This window comes from Cyprinus carpio, chromosome B13, assembly GCF_018340385.1.
Source record: "Cyprinus carpio isolate SPL01 chromosome B13, ASM1834038v1, whole genome shotgun sequence".
Lineage (NCBI taxonomy): Eukaryota > Metazoa > Chordata > Actinopteri > Cypriniformes > Cyprinidae > Cyprinus > Cyprinus carpio.
In genome coordinates, this window is record NC_056609.1 from 17,242,767 (window position 1) to 17,262,396 (window position 19,630).

The 19,630-nt window shown below is 35.3% G+C and overlaps 2 protein-coding genes across 4 annotated transcripts; one reads left to right on the top strand and one right to left on the bottom strand.

Moving 5' to 3' along the window:
• The first annotated feature begins 588 nt into the window (after nucleotides 1-588).
• On the top strand, nucleotides 589-3,680 carry LOC122139426 (pterin-4-alpha-carbinolamine dehydratase-like). 2 transcript variants are annotated; one of them, XM_042736972.1, is made up of 4 exons: nucleotides 589-739; nucleotides 2,037-2,168; nucleotides 2,280-2,360; nucleotides 3,173-3,680. In XM_042736972.1, exons 1-4 carry the CDS (start codon nucleotides 737-739, stop codon nucleotides 3,263-3,265), a joined length of 309 nt encoding a protein of 102 aa, XP_042592906.1. In that variant the 5' UTR covers nucleotides 589-736; the 3' UTR covers nucleotides 3,266-3,680. The 2 variants fall into 2 exon arrangements, with proteins under 2 accessions (XP_042592906.1, XP_042592905.1); XM_042736971.1 differs by lacking the exon at nucleotides 589-739 and adding an exon at nucleotides 864-890.
• Nucleotides 3,681-4,325: 645 nt separating this feature from the next.
• Nucleotides 4,326-16,736, bottom strand: LOC109090724 (sphingosine-1-phosphate lyase 1-like). Of its 2 annotated transcripts, none has more exons than XM_042736970.1 (14): nucleotides 16,475-16,736; nucleotides 12,192-12,357; nucleotides 11,074-11,141; nucleotides 10,669-10,816; nucleotides 10,346-10,425; nucleotides 9,356-9,484; nucleotides 8,739-8,827; nucleotides 8,345-8,453; nucleotides 8,140-8,238; nucleotides 7,890-8,036; nucleotides 7,348-7,586; nucleotides 7,018-7,164; nucleotides 6,696-6,816; nucleotides 4,326-6,207 (listed from the first exon to the last, which is right to left on the bottom strand). In XM_042736970.1, exons 1-14 carry the CDS (start codon nucleotides 16,484-16,486, stop codon nucleotides 6,043-6,045), a joined length of 1,719 nt encoding a protein of 572 aa, XP_042592904.1. In that variant the 5' UTR covers nucleotides 16,487-16,736; the 3' UTR covers nucleotides 4,326-6,042. The 2 variants fall into 2 exon arrangements, with proteins under 2 accessions (XP_042592904.1, XP_042592903.1); XM_042736969.1 differs by lacking the exon at nucleotides 16,475-16,736 and adding an exon at nucleotides 12,657-12,762.
• Between the last annotated feature and the right edge of the window lie 2,894 nt (nucleotides 16,737-19,630).

Consider the following 19,630-nt stretch of genomic DNA (forward strand, 5'->3'; position numbering starts at 1 on the left):
TAGGTAAATATAATAAAGAACACAGCTAAAAACAGTATATAGGCCTAAGTATGAAGATGATACTTCATATTCATAAAAGGCACAAATCACAATTATCTCTATCCAAAACATGTTGTTTAGTGTATAAATGCAGAAAAGAGAATAACAGAAATTATCTTGATCAAATTAATCTTATCTTATTTTAGGAGAAAAAGCAAAGAGATAAAAGGGAAAACGAGGACTTCACATGTTTGTACTCTCTGTTATGTTAGGTTGAGTGACCTGTGTGTTGTGTGTGACCCTGGGTGAATCTTTTCATTCAAGTGGGATCATTTCCCGTTTTGCCACATTCAGTAAGGTATTATCATTAAATGGCACGCATTTGTTTCCTGAATAGACGCTTGCTATTAGAACTTTTAAAAAAATGTTTTAATCTGTTTTGTCAGTCCTTTTATCTGTGTCCAGCTTGCTCATATTATATCTCTCAATCTCAAATACATTCCTACTTCGTGGTTATTAGGCTGACTTCGTTCAGGCTATTGGCAGGGCAGCCGCACATCCGCAGCAGCAAGAAGGCCCATATATTAATATTCAGTAATGCGTACTGACGTTACCTGGTGACTTCTCAAGAGCGTCCAATCACACAACGTAGTTAATATTCATGAGACGTCCCTTCACCGTAGTAGGATCGGTAACAGGTTGAAATCCAGCTGCTTGCACGAGACCATATCAGCGCTACACGCACGCCACTCAAAACATGGTAAGAAAAACATATAAAAACCTTTTCAATTTTATTATTGTTATCGCACGTGGACTAACAACCACTTTGTGCATATCTCTCAAAGTTGCAAATAAATGCATTACACTGGCAGAAACAAAATGCTTTAAATATATTGGAAATGGCTGGGCAGGTATGATGTTATTTTACATTCATTTTTAAAATCTGACGTTTCGTTTTACACGGTTTCCATTAACTGTTTTTTAGACATAATCGAGTAAAGGATTTTTTTTTTTTTTTTTTTTTTTGCCGATTCAAGGTTTTGCAATATAACACTGTTCTGGTAGATTTTAAAAACACATATTATAGTGCGCATGTTGTCATCACTGTTAATCATTTAATAGGACAATCATCAAGCTTTCGTGGTTTTACTTCGCTTTCTTCTCGATCCGTGTCAGTTCGTGCAGCAGCATTAGTTCAGCAGATTAGACTGTTGCTAAGAGACCTGTTGATGTCAGCCAGCTTTATCAGTGTTGGAGCTTCATGACTGACACGTGTTTGCACAGGCTCTCTGGCGCAATAGTACAAAAGAAAATGCTGACACAAATCAACTTAATTTTCTTTTTATTCAATTAAAAGTTCACAAAATTTGTTAAAACAGAGTTTAGCACTAGCTTATATAGAAATATAGAGAATATTTTAAGGTCAGTTACCTTTTTATAAATGTATATTTTAACGTCTTCTTGTAATAGACATGTGTTTGAAGCCCATGTGATTTTTTTACTGAAAGGGCAAGAGGGAAGAGTTAAGTAGCTGAGGAATTTCATTACTCCAACCACCACAGGAATATGGTGGAAACTCTTAAAATTGAAAATGCAAGTCATCATTGTTTCCATATGGGGTTCACAACAACCAATCACAGCGCTTTTTTCCGAAACATCCCCCTTGGAATGGTTGCTTAGTATAAGTGTTTCGAAAACTTTATATGTTATGTGTTCTGTTAACAATTAAGTATGTTCAATATAATTATTGTAATACGTATTTAAATAATATTTAAATCATGCACACACAAATTATTAAAGTCAAGTAAAATTATTATTAAAATTATTATGAGTTATTTTAAGTAATATATTAAATAATAACTGAACACAAATTTTGAAACAAACAAAACTTTTCACATTATTAGTTTTTACTGTATTTTTTTTTTACTGTATATACACACATTACATTTTACCCACAGAGATGGCATGATTAGTAACATTTTTTTACAAAGCACACAAAACCCACATACATGGAATTAAAGTATATTTTTTTAATGAGAACTGTTTTTAATACTCAGGCTGGGAAGATCCAGACTCTTACTATGGAGGAGAGGGAGCACATCCTGCCCATGATGAGGAACGCTCAGTGGGTGGAGGTGGTGGGGAGGGATGCCATTTACAAAGAGTTCCTCTTCAAAGACTTCAACCAGGTAATAACCTCTAACAAGCTGTCTACTTCATCTAGTTACTTCACAATTCATATACATGCAGCTTGCATCATACTTTTATGTACTGTATGCACAATGCTCTTTCCCCTTTAGGCTTTTGGGTTCATGTCCAGAGTAGCACTACAGGCTGAGAAAATGGATCATCACCCTGAATGGTTTAACGTGTATAATAAGGTAAATACATAATACGTTCATCAGTGCACCGTTTTTTAATACATTGAGGGTCGTGGCTGTGATTGCAGTAGTGTGTTTATTTTTAAAATATAATGTTAATTATAAATGATTGATATTTAGTGTTCTTGTAAAATTTTAATTCAGAAAACAATTATTTATTAAATAACAGTACACTGTTTAATTTATATATATATATATATATATATATTTATATATATATATATACATATATATATATTAGGGCTGTCAAATGATTAATCACTATTAATCACATCCAAAATAAAAGTTTTGTTTACATAATATATGTGTGTATACTGTGTATATTTATTATGTATATATAAATACACACACATGCATGTATATATTTAAGAAGAATATGTTATGTTTATATATTAAATATATTTATATATAATATAAAATATAAGAATATAAATATATAAATGTATATACATGTAAATCATTTTCTAAATATATAATTTATGTGTGTGTATTTATTTATACATAATAAATATACCCTGTACACATACATATATTATGTAAACAAAACTTTTATTTTGGATGTGATTAATCGTGATTAATCATTTGACAGCCCTAATATATATATATATATATATATATATATATATATATATATATATATATATAATATATATATATATTTTTTTTTTTTTTTTTACAAATACAAAAGAGACAAAGTTTCAGAGAAGAAACAAATTACATTTGGAAAAACATGCACTGGTTAATTGTCAATAAGACTAGGAATGTGTACTCGTTTAATTCTATTGACTATCTGCTTGTTTTCTCTCTGGTAGGTTCAGATCACCCTCAGTACTCATGAATGTGGAGGACTCTCACAGCGTGACATCACACTTGCAACCTTTATAGATCAGGCCTCTGTCCTCTAAATGGACCCTGTCACTTGACAGCTTGTCAGTCGACCTCTGTAGCCTGTAAAACAGGACCAAAAATATTGTGAAACTTCATTTACCACGGTTATCACCCTATCAGTTTTGACTGTGTGTAGTCTGCCTGTTACACATAATCATTTCCCAATAAGTATTAATGCAACAGTCAGGAGAAATGTCATCTTTTAAATCATTTTACATTCACACAATACATAAACCTACTACAGATCAGAGATGAGAATTGCTAGCACACTAAAGAGACCAGTTAAGCAGTATTACCTTACTGTTTTCTATGGCTTAAAATCTTTTTTTAAAAGTAAATATATGGTGCCTTTATTTCCATTTTTGATGTAATCCAGCGATGACATGGTTAGTGCCTCAGTGAATTGTATTAAACTGAATATTTACTGTGAAATCAATGTATCATCTGTCAAAGCACTTGCCTACTGTTTAATCAATGATGGCACAAAAGTGTCTTTTTGGATTTAAGACGTGAGCAGTAGCTCTGGGAAAAAAGAAGAAGAAAAAACCCCGCAAAAGAGCACAGGGCCTCAAACCATGTTGAACTTGTGTAAACATAAGAGCTGATTTACATGGAACATGTTTTTGTACTTGTGCTCAAGAGTGAGGAAGGTTGTGCCAAATTGCATGCAGGTTTCAAGTTGTAAAAATTTATATTTTGTAGTGCTGTTTTGCATGAATGACGGTTATGTATTTGAATTTTAAAAAATGAGACAAAGGAATAAAAATATACTTATATTAAAAAAATATTTATTTTTGGCATTTTGCCTTAGGACAGTGTAGTTACAGGAAGTGAAGTGGGAGCAGGAAAGGTCCACGAGATGGGATTTGAACTCAAAAACGATTTTTTAAGTAGAACTGTTAAATTGAACGCCATATTTTTAGAAAACTGCAAAAGACAAAAGCTCAACATGTCTGTCAAGCACGTTTTCATAGAAAAATAACAAAAAGTAGTGCAGTGAATGCAAAAACGAGTTCTGAGTGAACGGCCCCTTATTCAGTAAAACAGTGAGAAGTAAATCTATTGCTGACCAGCATATTTATTTCAAGACAAAGTTTATTGATTTATATAGGAACAACAAAAGCACAGGACAAACTGAAACGGATTGCATGATGTGGTAAAAGCCCAGTCCCTGAGGCTGATGTAGCTACTGTGTTTACCTAATAGCACACACCCTGACGTCAGTGGAAGGCATTTAGGTGAATGCTGTTAGTTTTGTGCTTTATACAACCATAACCGTAGAGGTCATGTAATGCTTCAAAAATTCAGATCAAGGTGCCACAGTTTCAGTAGTTACAGTAATTACAGATTATTGCATATAGATATTGAAATGCTTCATTTAGGCAAGAAGGTTAACTGTTTGAAGACAAATATCCACATCTACGTCCTAGCCTAAGGCATGTTACAGTTCGTGAGACTACACTGTACTACAGTGGTATCATACAGAAGAAAACTGTCCTACCTCCTACTTGAAGCACCCCAAAAAGAGGTTTAAAAAAAAATACATGGAAATGACTGAATTCAAAAACACACACATTGAAATATGAGACATTATATTAGTGATTTAAAATATAAAAACACACACAGTGGTCACAAATATTATGAGTGCTTAAGGGATTACACTGCTGAGAAGATCTGGTGTGATGTTTCCATGGTACCATGTCATCACTTCCTCATATCACAGACTTCATGCACAAATTAATTTCCCTTCTTTGCTGTTCCAGGCCTTAGCTATCATTCAGTTGAGTTAAGCTGGAACAAAGATCCCAAACAAATACAACACACAAAAGAAAGAGTCATGAATCAAGGGGGTCTTTGACTCTCTGAAAACCGTTGTCAGTGAGTACCATAACCTGGAGCATGACATTGACTGATGATCAAAATGCACACTTACGTGACATTTTTCAGGATTTGGACTTAAGGGAAACAACTAATGATTACGTGTACAATTTTTTAGATCTGAGGTAGATAGGGTGAAATGTGATCATTGAAAACCTAAATGGATGGGAATTTGAATCTGGAAATATGGTTAAACTTAACAACCTGGTGGGTGGAATTGTTACATTTTGCCCTGATATCATTTTCCATAGGTAACTTAAAATCAGAGATATATTTTATCTTAAATAAGATGAATGTTTTGAAACGGGATTATTAAACCTATCCTAATTATGGGGAATTTAAAAGAAATAAATACAATTAAACATTTGCTAGACAGGTTCACCTGAGCAGTACTACCATCATGAAATGGTCTGTGATGTTTTCAAGTTTCTATTGTGAAGGAGAGAACGGGAATATTTAAAATACTAACACCCATGGCTTTAGATTTTGGTCTAATCTGCATTATTTCAATAACACGTCAAATGTAAAATCAATGTGACAACATTACGCCCTGGTATCCTGAGTGGCAGAAAACACTTCCAAAGATAATAGTTGAAATGCAGTCAAACACATATGGGGTGCACTGGTCATAAAAATAAGAAATTTAAGAAATGAAACAAGTAAAACGGCACTCACTGGTCACCAGTATTAAATGAATAAGTCCCAGACCCTTCACAGACTCACAGATATGTGTGCATCTGTCTCTATAGCCTTACAGACTGTCGCTCCTTAGTCACAAATCCCAAAATGTCAGGTGACTATGGCTTATACATAAAATAGTTAGCTGTAAATAAATGACTTAATGAAGTAAATGAATGATTAGATTGTGGTGAACATCCCTTCAGCCAGCTAAGGGTGGAGACCCCAACAGTCACTCTCAGTGCGCTTTGGAGTTGCCATTCAAGTGGTTCTTATGGTTTTTGTGGTTCTTGCTCTGCATTTTGGGCACCTCAGTGCTATAGAGGCAGTCCAAAAAGCCCTGTGAGACCTCAGTTACCATCGATCGGTCAGGAATGGACTGGGCCATGCCATAGATGGCTCCCTACAACATAAAGGGGAAGAGTTATTTCATTATGGTTTATCAGATTTGATTATACATGTACAAATAGACTGAAGTGGACTGGAGTGCCAAGTGAGGATTTTACTCATCTGTGTTCTTGTGTACAACTGCCTGACAAAAATAGCTATATATAAACTTGAAATGTGAAGTTAAACCAAAATGACAATTCTAAACTGAATTTGGTTGGACAAAATCAGTTTAAATGCATACATCTGTTAGAAGTGAATTTTGTCACTGTAGGAATACAAACTTATTGTATTAATTAATAAATTTATTAAAGTATGCATGCATTAAACTGATCAAAAGTGACAGTAAAGACCTTTACATTGAACTTTCCATTCATGAAAGAATCCTAACTGTTACTGTATTTTTGCTCAAATAAATGCAGGCTTGGTGAACCTTCTTTTTTTATTATTAACTTAATAGTGAAACTACAAGTGAACAGTATATTTAATGAAAAGGAAACTCACCATTCCCGTAGTCTTCTCTTTAGGATTCTTCATGATAATGGCTACTTCTCTCTTCACATCACTAATGAACTGCTCAGCTACACCAGGCTGTGTGTGTAGCATTGTGACACAAATATGGATGCTGAAAAAGAATAACAAAAGAGCTAAGAAAAATGATCTAAGAAACAACTTTTTTTTGACCATTGCTTAAAATGGATGCTTTGATGCCTATAATAAATGATCTATTTGAATTATTCCTAACTTTACTACCTTTCGGTTTGTTTTAGAGATATTACATTAGTTTGCATAACCTGCTCATTCCACATTTTTTTTATAACCATACCTAGATGGAAACTGCAGAGTGTTGAGATTCCAGCTCTTTGAAGTCAGTGCATTAGATAAGCGAAAGATATCAAAAACATCGGACCCTAGTGCAACCACAGACACTTCTGGGTCCCCGAATACAAACACCCCATCTATTTGACGGATTCTGTGGGAAGAGAGAGTTTTAAAATGTTGTTTCTGTGTACAATGCCCTTCCCGGCATGTAAATGTTACCTGCCATGCAAATTTACATTAACCACAGTTGATATACATTCAAAGCAACACCTTGCCTGTATCTTTCATGTGTTATATTAGAATTATATTATTATATAAAAATATTAATACTGACCCTGCTTTGATTTTTCGGGCCGTCTCAATGACTTTCTTGGTGGCTTCAACATATCCCTTCTCACCCATGTGCATCATAGTAGCCCAACAGGCAGCAATTATGCCTCCAGGCCGAGAGCCAGCCATGGACGGAGATGCATAAATTCCTCCCTGCCAATCAGGTGCTACAAAATACTGGTAGTGGCGAAATTTCTTGTCACTGTAGAGCACCACTGAGGAACCTTTGGGAGCATAACCATACTGTGGGGACAAAGACACTGATTTTAAAATCAAATCAACTTTGCATTTAATTTCACGAAGACATCAGGGCAGATAACAATAAAAAATGTTAGCATATTTAATCAAAAATACAGTAATACAGCCATTACTCCAGTCTTAAGTGTCCCATGACCCTTCAGAAATCATTCTTTTATGCTGTTGTTAACAACTAGAAACAGTTGTGTTTTATTAAAGTTGTTAAAAAAAAAAAATCTTACTGACCCCAAAACTTTTAAACAGTATTTACTTTTTACTCATTAATTATTCTCAGTATTAAGTTCTCACCTTATGTGTATCTGCTGAGATACTTGTCACACCTTTGACCCGGAAATCAAAAGGATCAAGTTTGAAACCCGCCTTTTCCATAAAAACTATTAGGAACCCTCCCAAGCATGCATCCACATGGAATGGGATGTTGTATTTTACTGCGAGCTAAAAGAATAAATTACATTTAAAATACAGAATACATTGCAGATTAATTTATACCACAATATGGGCACTGGATTACATGCCCATCTGAATAAGCAAACATTACCTTCGCCACTTCTACTATAGGGTCAATAATTCCATGGGGGAACTGAGGAGCCGAACACACCAGCATTGCTGTGTTTCTAGAGATGGCCCTCCTCATTGCCTATGACCAAAAAAAAAAAAAAAAAAAAAAAAACTAGTTATTTAAATTAGGTGAACATCAGGCTAGTCAATATTCACAAAAATGTGCCAAACCAGACAGCACCTACCTTCACATCGACTTTCATGGTCTTCTTGTCTAGGGGTATGTGAATGAGCTTCATCCCAAAATAATGTGCTGCTTTGTCAAACGCTGCATGGACGCTCACTGGTGCAATACTAGTGCACAGACAAAACAAAATGACAAAAAATTACACAGTAGGATTGAATAAAACAATAAACACCAATTCTGTCATATAAAATAAAACTGAAAAACCTGAGTGCACTTTTAAATATAAAGTTGCACTGTTTACATCCTATGTAAATGAGTAGCCATCCATAGCAAGCAAACCGCTTATATGTTTATATTGTTTACAGTGTGGGTTGACAACTACAGTAAATTGACCTAAACAGTATTTTGACTGCAGAGGCTGAATGTTTCGACTAGACTGAGATGATACTTACATCTCTGGGTGTTTAATGCCACGTTCATGAGCCATGTCTCTGTACGCCTTACACGCCATCAGGATGCTTTCTGTTCCACCTGAAGTAACCTTCATGAAAGGAACACACAAAACAAATGGTTCGGTTTGAGTCAACAGAAGAAACTTGATGTTATACGATACAGTCTTCAGATTTTTAAACAATGGACTGATAAATGAGCAAATGGAAATGCATTTGGGATTGACCAAAGCGACTCTCAAATTGTCCCAAACATAATGTTCAACAGCTGACAGGAGTGGATCAAAAACTGTCTAGATGAATGAAATACTTAGGTTAAGCCGCTTTTCTTTTGTCGTGCAATAGTTGTAAAAATACTTAATTCTGCTGCTGTGAGAATGTAGTAAATGTACGCGACTCTCATAGCGTTCTACAGATTCTTTAAAGGAGATATTTTTAGCATTCAGATATTATCTCAAGTGCAAACTGTATTAATAACATGAAAAAAAAATAAAAAAAAATAACTGAGCAATGGGAAACTGAGTATTTTACAAAATTGTGTGAATGAAATGACTTGATCCATTTTTTAAACTTCAGACAAATACATTGTTCCCTCAGGGAAGACAGTGAGAAGGACTGACTGTGCCACAGGAGTCTGGGCCTCCATTAAAGAGGGCACACGCCATCCGCACCACTTCTGCCTCCATCTTCCTAACCCCAGGGAACAGGTCTGGGTGGAGGGGGTTGGACCAGGCAAACTCCCCATATACCTGCAAATCAGAGGAACACAAAACAAAATCTAAGAATTGTTTCTTGTATTATGAAGCCTCTGCTTGATTCAAAAGTAAAGTGAAAATCAAAACAAGTGTTCCCCAACCTTGTTTGTCATATCAACCCACAACCCCATCAAATAACACTTCATCAACAAAAGTAAGATTTTTTTTTATTAACTGTTAAGCAAGAATATAATATAATGTTGCAAAATATTTCTATTTCAAATAAATGCTGTTCTTTTGAACTTTCTATTCATCAAAGAACAATCCAAAAAATGTATCATTTTCCACAAAAATATAAAGCAATGCAACGGTCTTCAACATTAAACTACATTTTAAAATATATCAAAATAGAAAACAGTTATTGTACTGTAATAATATTATTTCACTTTTGTTTTTTAAATCAAACCAACCAAATGCAGCCTTAATGAACATAAGATTAAAAAAAAAAAAAAAAACTTTACCAACCTCAACCTTTTGAACAGTACTGAATATTAAAATTTAAATAGACGTTATTCTGGATATAATTTATCTAGTTTAAAAATTATCAGTATCATTTCTAATTATTAATATCATCATAATTATTATTTAATTATTAAAGCCACTTTTTAAGAAAATCAATACTGTGCGTGAATCAAAGACACATCAGTTATAAAACGAAAAGTTATAAAAACATTGCACACAATGTTTGCTTTCTTTTCTTGAAAAAATGAGCTGAATTATGAGATTAACCTTGATTATTTTATTGAATTTTTTTTGTTCAGTTTTATAGATAGACGCAAATTCAAAGGTACCCTCTGGAACATATATAGCCCTTGTTGGGATTTACTGATCTAATGATCTGCAAGGCAATCATACCTTCACCAGGAGATCTGTGAGCTTCTCGTCCCCCCAGTAGACTGCGCCTGACACTTTGCCTTTTGCCCAGTCTACCTCACCTGAAATCATAAGTAGGAAAAAATACTGAGGACAGAACAATAGTGGGACACTGACTTCAAATACTATATAAACCAGTGGCGTTATACCCTAGTAAGCAAACTTGCTTACGACGAAACTGCACCCACACTGTAGGGCAAATTGATCTGACGGAGCCGAATTTAAGTTCTGACTTATCCTCAAAGCCTTTGGGCTTTTTCCCCATTATAAGAGATGGGAGTTAGGACAGGCTGCAGGTGACTCACTCAGTGTCTCATACTCTCTGATCTTGTCAAGGAGCTGTTTGTGGGTGAGGCCCTGCACAGGCAGGAGTTTGGTGTAGCTCATGCCTTCCTTCAGCGTGCATAGACTCACTGACATGTCATCCAATGCCTTGTTGAGCTGATTTTGAATCTGATGAGGGAAAGATTCGAGAGAAAACAAAAAGTGTCATAAACTCTGATTATTTTATGAACCATGAACCAGACATGTTGAGCTCTGTTCAGGTTAATGACACAACGTAAACCCTGGAACAATCACAGGGCCATAATGTGAAAGTGTGTTAAAGGCTTTCCTCTTCAGCATGACAGTGGTGACTTAATCATCGATCAATGAGTCAGAAAGAGAAGTCTGAAGGAAAAAAGGGAAGTAGAAAACCACAAGATGCTTACCGTTGCTCCAATAAAGGGGATTTTTCTGATGATTTTAAAGAACTGCTTCTTTACCCTTGACGTCAGACCTAGAAAACATGACAAAATGAGCAAACTGCGGTGAAGACGTGACATGAAATGTCTCTACCGCAAAACATTTTTCTAAATTTGAGTTGCTGTAAAAAGCTTTCAAGCCCTAAGACTGCTTGAGCATGTCAAACAATCTTTTATTTTCAACTGAGAGAAACGTACAAAATCTAAAGTTTCCCATGTAAAATTAAACAAATGAGAGACCTCAGTCTAAATGTTTGGTTTTTCTCCCTTTAGGTCATGTGAAACCATTGTTTCTGAACGATGACTCAACCATAACATGCAACGATAAATTAAAAAACAAAAACAAAGCAAAAATGGTTTCTAGGTCACCGGTAGCGTATGAAGCTTACGAGTGCCACAGACTTTGTTATTGTTCAAGTGGCCTTGACATTTTGCAACTTTGTTTTAAGACTTCCTGACTGATGAATAGCAAGAAAAGGACAACATCACTATTCACTTGCAATTAGTTTGCAACATTATGCTAGGTTTCATATTGTTTCATAGTGGAAAAGAAAACACTCGTTTATGCCTGTGAAAAGACGGTTGATAAAATCAACCATTATACTTTTCCAACAATTACATTATATTTTTCTCTCTTGACTCTCTTGACAAGATTATGTACACTAACATATAAAAACAACTGTTTTTTTTTTTATTTTAACTTAATTAAAAGGTTTTTAATGCCTTTTAATGTGATAGGACAGTAAAGAGGTTACAGGACAGCACTGGGTGGAGAGAATGGGACCACGAGAAGGGAATTGAACTTGAAACTATTTTTTAACCCGCAAGGCGCTGTTTAAATATACTTATATTAAATAGTATTAATCTTTCACAATATAACTGTTTTACTTTGTTTTTGTCAAATAAATGAAGCCTTGATGAGCCTTAAAGAAACTTCTCTCTCAAAAAAAAAAAAAAAAAAAAAAAAAAAAAAAAAAAATTGTACCGACCTCAAACTTATGAATGATAGTGCAAACCTGACAACATGTTTAAAAACATTTTGATTTAGAAAAAAAAAGAAACCTTGAGTGATCAATAGCACTTACTCTCTGGTTGGAAAAGGAAGCCCTTTAGCCACACCGCACCAAGTGTGGACAGCAAAGTGGTCGCAATGATCTGCCATGGCTCCAAACCAGCACACTGAGAATTCACGAAGCTTCGAGCCTCCTCTATGTACAGCAGCACCATCTCCTTATACACCTCCAAGGCACTCTGCATGAGGAAAGGAGAAATGTTACAGAAATAAACCCAATCTAATTTCTAATTTCTGGAAAAATTAAGCAGAAACCAACACACAGAAACCAAGAACTGCCTGCTTACCTGCCATTACAAGCAACAGCCACATAAAACAATCAACAAGCACTGATAGAAGATTCAACAAACACCCTAATACTTAAATTCTTTAGGGTAAGGCTCTATTTAAAAAATAAGTACAAAAATGTTGGCCCAGATTAGCATAATGACCACTAGTAGCAAATTAAAATCTCAATAAAATACAATTAAATACTTACTATAGCAGACTGAGTCATACTTATTGTCTCAGGAGCTTGGATTCACTAATGACACTTTACACTGTGGAAGCAGTATGTCTAACTTCAGCCACAAGAAACAAGGAGAGCTTAGTAGATAACCATTTCTCTCAACAAGATATTGTTCCTACTGGCCACACCTTATTCATTATGAGAAAAAAAACTGGCCATACAAACCTAAAAGTCTACCAGCATAGACTTAAAATCTTCTAAGGATATGGGTGCAAAAAAAATCCTTAAAAAAAAAATACTAAATTCAAGTCTATACTGAAGTACATATTTATAAACAGTTAGTTTATGTAACTTAAAAATGCAGTAAAATTCATATCTGGTAGATGCATTTCACAATCACTATTTTTTACAGCACAATGTGGTTTTGCTTGATAACAGCGCAGATTGTGTCCCAATCGCCATAACAGCACACAGGAAATCTGGAGGTCAGCTGAACAAAGTCTTAGCTAACCATATTCATGAGTATGTCAACTCCTCGTCATCGACAATGAATGAGCTTCTCATTTCATCTTCAAAAGCCTGACTAAAAGCTATCATTTGCATTTTGTTTAATTTGAGCACGTAAAAAGCACTAGTTATGCTAAGAACAATACGTTATCTTGAATGTAGCACAATAAATGAGGTGCCATTAGATTACTAGACGAATTAAACAAACTTAAGAGGTATTCATTTTCAGTCATTTTGTTAAGGAGATAATGAATCAGGCAAGAGCAACACCCCCTAAAGGGAGTCCATGACAAGCTCTCCGACAGGTTTAGCAGGGTTTGCCAAATACAGCAGATTCAGAGCAGGTAAACAGGTCATGTGAGCGAGCAAGTGAATCTTTGACCAGGGGCCCGTTCTTCATACTCATCCCGGAGTTGCAGTAATAGCAACAGGTCCTTAAACTTAAACCTGCTCAAGAGCAGGCTTAATAAAAGTCAACATGATTAGACTGCATCTTTGTAAGCAGAACTGATACTAAAACTGATACTCAGCCACTGCTACTTTATTAGAAGAGTATCCTATTGATCCAGGGACAGTAATTTACAATAAAATTAATAATTAAAAAATTAATGCAAAAATATAATAATGTTTTGTAGTCATAATCTATATCAAATAGACACAGCCAAATAGACACAGCCAGATATACTCGTTGAAAAATGTATTCATGATGAAATAATTTATAATTGTATTGGAGTCTTACACACATGGTATACAGTTAATCTGAGCCGTGCAGTTATTATGGGAGTGGATTGATGGAGCGCAGGAGATGCAGATAACATGATCTTGACCCTTAATAAACTTCAGTTAACGCTGTCATGTAACACATCTGCGTCAAAGATAAAATTTTATTAATTGCTAATTACAACACTGAAATAAAAATATAAAGCCTGTACAAATACTAGAAATCATTAATATAAATAATTGAATAATTGGGAATCATGCAAAAAAAAAATTTAAATAAAATAAAAACAGTGCATATTTCATTTGTCTATTATTACATTTATGTTGCTTGGCTGTTTCTAGGAATTTGTCAAGTTTTTTCGTCAGGTGTCTTTTTTAATTATATGATGTCATTACGTTGCTGTCTTGCCGCCAGCCAATCGCTGCATTGCTGATTGTGGTCTCGATTATCGATACATCTGCCCTTTTCGGGGAACACGAGAACATGCACTAATCTTATACAACTTAATCCAGATATTTTAATAAAATCCGCAAATTCGTTTGAAGAACCAAATTAGCCAGAGATCAGTTATCACGATTACTAGATCTGGAATCTTTCAAATAATCTCTGATGTATTAAGCGAGGTACGAAGAATGGTAGATATGGATTATTTGAATTAATCTTTGATGTTTTAAGAATATAACAATGAGAAATGTGGAACATGTCTGAGCTGGAGTGAGATCTTTAAAGACAGCATCTCTATCAGTCTTATGTAACAAGATCTACAGACAGCTTCTCAGTACATAACGTGCCATAAAATGCTGAGATTATGTTATCTTGTGAAAGGGGCAAAAGGCAAGAAAAGGAACACATTGCAAAAGAGATGAACAGAAGTGCACATCTGCTATGTTGTAAACTTGACAGATAACATGACTGTGGTAAAAGTTTCTAGAAAATAGGATGTCACCTCAAACTGCTTGCTTTCAGCTACTAGTGTACTGGATATAATCACACCCTCTCTAGCTGAGCTTTGATTATTTGTCCATTGTTGAGTCAAAGAGCTCAAGTTTCCAATGGAAATGTTCAGCTGTCTAAAGCAAGATCAGACAGAAAGTGCTATAGCAGCTCAATTCATCGTTTAAAACTCTCAAGATCTACAGCAATGCATCCTGTAACCAGTGACTATGATAAAGGTTTTAGTAAATAAAAATTTGGGTGTGATTTCGATCTAAATAGCTAATAGTATATACAACAAATTTTATCAGTGTATTCGCCCACTACTATTCAAATGTTTAGGGTCATTTAAAGAAATAAATACATTTATTCAGCAAAATATGCTTTAAACTGATCAGTTTATACATTTATTTAAAAAAAATCAATTTTAAATAAATGCTGTTCTTTTTTTTAGCATTGATGATAATAATACATGTTTCCTGAGCAGCACCAAATCAGCATATTAGGATCACATGACACTGAAGACTGGAGCAATGGCTGCTGAAAATTTTGCTTTGCCATCACAGGAATAAATTAAATTTGAAAATATAGTAAAATGGAAAACAATTATTTTAAATTGTAATAATTATATATATATATATATATATATATATATATATATATATATATATATATATATATATATATATATATATATATATATATAAAAATATAAATATTACTTTATTATTGATCAAATACATGCATTCTGAGATTTAAATGCATAAGAGAAAAAATATCTTACTGACCCCAATGTTTTGAACTATAGTGTAATGTGTATTTAATAAATGTGTTGTACTGGATATAATTTAAATTCATCCAAGTCACAGTAAAATTGAATCATGACTAAGGTTTTCTTTCTTTCTAATATATCTCTTGAGTTCCACAGAAGAAATAAAGTCCTGTAGGCTAGGAATGACATAAGGGTGAGTATACAGTGACTTTTCATTTCCATTTTTGGGTGAACTATCCCTTTAATAGTTCGTTCACACACATTAACTCTCTCAGCACATCACATGAGCATCAGACTAGCCACAATACAGTCTCAACAGATGCTGCAGGACAGCAGTCAAAACAGATCTGGCCCCATTGTAAACCCCCATGTTAAGAATAGCACTTCCTCTGCGTTTGAGTCAGTCACAGGAAGTCTTCTGATGAACACATACACAATGAAAAATAAAAATTCTCTCTGCACCTGGCTGGTGCACACAGATGAACGATTATTACAGAGAATTACACGAAGGAAAACTGCTTTATAATAGCTCGCACCTATATCTCTTTAAAGTCTCCTTTACACATCACAGAGGACATAAGCTACACAAAATCTGACACAGCAGGACATGATAATTAACAGATGTTGTTTATTTCCCTGTAACCAGCATGACATTTAACTCTAATAAATTACACTTCAGATGTATAATCATCTTTCTACACGATAAAACCACCTGAATTCCCAGCACTGCACGGGAAACATCAAATATCAGAACAGGTCTGATAGACTGAAACATACAGTGTAAATGAAGTATGTTGACTAACAAAAACTGTACAGTCGAAGCTTCACTGTGACATAATGACATCATGTTTGGATAACTGGAACATACTAGATTTAAAGCACAGCTGATTTCTAATGGACATTATGCCCACTCACCCTGTAGTCCATTTTGTTTGCCAAGGTTACAGCCTTTCTGAAAAAGTCGTTTCTTCAACAGCTCTGGGAGAAACGGGGAAGACAGCCGGAGAGATCTTTGTTCGGCTTGTTGTGAGAGCGAATGCCCGTTGCATCACACAATCAGAGGAGCAAGCTTATATCAGGAAGTGCCCGTGTGAGTAAAAGGGGACGCGATTTGCGTTCAGGGGTGTCGCCACGTTCGCTGATCTTCAAACACTGCAAGCGTCCTTCATCACAGCGATTAGTCCAGCACACATGCTGTTAGTAATGTGAACCTCGCGATTCGCAGATTCGCCACAGTTACATGAGATTTTTCAGGGAGGTCAGCGTAGGTTTTCTTTTTTGATAAATCTTGTAGTGACTTTGCGATAGTTCTAAGTTTATTGTATTATTGTTATTATGGATTATTACTGTTGTTGTTGATGATGATGCATATTTACTTATTTATGTAGCCTATATGTTAATTTTATAACAATTAAACATTATAGAATAATCATAAAGCTCAGCAATTAAGCTTGGTAAAGAAGGGGCAACATAGGAATCTTGATTCACATTCAATGCATTAAAAACATTGTATCATAGGCTATTTACAGTAAATGATTTACTGGCTACACTGTGTTTTCTTTTTGTGTTGGTTTTATACTTCATTGGTGAGTTGAAAAGGCAATGCTTTGCACGGTCACTTGATGGCGCTATTAGTTTTTGAAGGACAGACGTTTTTTGGTAAAATGTTCATATTCTTGTATTGTTTGAACTGTCTTTATAGTATGTTCTCTTATATAGAGTGAATATTTGCATTCATGTTCGTGAGTAGGCCTACGCGAACAGTAGCATTAGGTTTCTTTGTTTAAAAACACTTTTATAACTATAATATGTAACGATGTGATAAATACCAAATAAATCATCTCATAACATTTGTTTTGTTTTGTTATCATTTCTTCTTCAATACAATAACATGGATTCGGGATAATTTAAAACTACTTTGTAAAATATTGGTGTTTAAGAGGAATTTGTTATCGTGACAGAACTTCCGCAGTGCAACAGAATGACAGCGACAGAACAAAAACACAGATAATAAAAGAATAAAAAATAGAACAAGTAAGGAATAACAATATACAAATTGACAATTGTATGTGCAAATTGACAATTGTATGTGCAGGTATATTACAATAGACAGTTTTGTATGTACAGGTATGTACAGGTGTAGACTAAGTATGTGTGTTAGATAAATAAGTGTATGAGTGTATAAATAGTGTTGTGTGTTCCACAGTTATTGTCAAGTGTTCATGAGATGGATTGCCTGGGGGAAGAAACTGTTCCTTTGTCTGGTCATTCTGGTGCTCAGTGCTCTGTAGCGTCGACCAGATGGCAACAGTTCAAAGAGGAAGTGTGCTGGATGTGAGGGGTCCAGAGTGATTTTGCCAGCCAGATTTGGTAGCTGAGCTGAACCAGACAGTTACTGAAGTGCAGAGGACAGATTCAATTATGGCGGAGTAGAACTGTTTCAGCAGCTCATGTGGCAGGTTGAACTTCCTCAGCTGGTGAAGGAAGTACAACCTCTGCTGGACCTTTTTCACAATAGAGTCAATGTGAATGTCCCAGTTCAGGTCCAGAGAGATTATGGTGCCCAGGAACCTGAATGACTCCACTGCAGTCATAGTGCTGTTCATGATGGTGAGTGGGGGGAGAGCAGGGGGGTTTCTCCTGAAGTCTACAATCATCTCCACTGTTTTGAGCGTGTTGAGCTCCAGGTTGTTAAGACTGCACCAGACAGCCAGCTCTTTAACCTCCTGTCTGTAAGCAGACTCGTCACCATCCTGAATGAGGCTGATGAGTGCGGTGTCATCTGCAAACTTCAGGAGGTTGACAGAGGGGTCTTTAGACATGCAGTCGTTTGTGCACAGGGAGAAGAACAGTGGGGAGAGAACGCAGCCCAGAGGAGCTCCAGTCCTGATCATACGGGTGCTGGATGCATATTTTCCCAGCCTCACTAGCTGCTGCCTGTCTGACAGATGGAGGCGTGGAGAGCTGAGTTAGTTTGGGCAGGAGGAAGTTTGGGATGATAATGTTAAAGTCCGAGCTGAAGTCCACAAACAGGATCCTCACGTAAGTCCCTGGTCTGTCTAGATGTTGCAGAACATAATGCAGTCCAATGTTTATTGCATTGCCCACAGACCTGTTTGCTCTGAAGAGGATCCAGTAACGGTCCAGTAATGTCCTTCAGGTGGGCCAGCACCAGTTTTTCAAATGACTTCATGACCACAGACGTTAGGGCCACAGTCCTGTAGTCATTTAGCCCTGTAATTTTGGATTTCTTTGGGATGGGGATGATGGTGGAGCATTTGAAGCATGAAGGGACTTCACACAGCTCCAGTGATCTGTTGAAGGTCTGTGTGAAGATGGGGGCCAGCTGGTCAGCACAGGATTTCAGACAGACTGGTGTAACACAATCTGGGCCTGGTGCTTTTTTCCTTTTCTGCTTCCGGAAAACACTTTAACTAATTTATTAAATGTACGAGATAAATGTCAAAGAGTGTATACACGTATATCATGTGGGAATTCTATAATTTTGTCAAGTTTCCCCTTCAATGCCATTTTACTGATGTTGTTGTCTCCTTGTTAACCAATTATTGGCTATACGCTAAATGATGAAAAATCCTAATATTTTAATAGTTTAAAAAATTTGGTCTGGGACAAGGATAAAACAACAAACACAAATGCATTTGAAAAGTAGCGAAAATAAATGACGAAGACATGGTAAACGTCTCGGAGACAATTTCAGTGTCACCTATAGCAAAAAAAGTTGAAAGTTTATTCATTTTTATTAAAATAAATAAACAATTAATTAAATAAACCCCTGGGACATAAAATGCATTCCAAAATGAAAAAAGGGCTACATTTAGAGATTTTTTTTTATTTTTTATAATACTGCAGATGTATTTGTGTTAATAGCTACAGTTTATCAAAATTATTTATTACTCTAACTATTTTATCCCCTCTATTTTCCTCATTCACAAGAAGAAAAAAGAAAAAGAAGAAAAAAAATGCCTTTTCCACGCCCAAAACTGGCAAGTTAGAAAGATGAATTCGATTCAAGTCTGTGTGACCCCCGATTGCTCAAACCAAATAGAGTTT

Excerpts from the sequence above, each read along its gene's own strand:
- LOC122139426 (XM_042736971.1), top strand. Across the intron at positions 2,169-2,279 it reads TCTTCAAAGACTTCAACCAG|GCTTTTGGGTTCATGTCCAG; the intron begins GTAATAACCTCT and ends TTTCCCCTTTAG. Across the intron at positions 2,361-3,172 it reads GGTTTAACGTGTATAATAAG|GTTCAGATCACCCTCAGTAC; the intron begins GTAAATACATAA and ends TCTCTCTGGTAG.
- LOC109090724 (XM_042736969.1), bottom strand. Across the intron at positions 6,817-7,017 it reads ACTCTGCAGTTTCCATCTAG|CATCCATATTTGTGTCACAA; the intron begins GTATGGTTATAA and ends ATTCTTTTTCAG. Across the intron at positions 6,208-6,695 it reads AAGAGAAGACTACGGGAATG|GGAGCCATCTATGGCATGGC; the intron begins GTGAGTTTCCTT and ends TTTATGTTGTAG.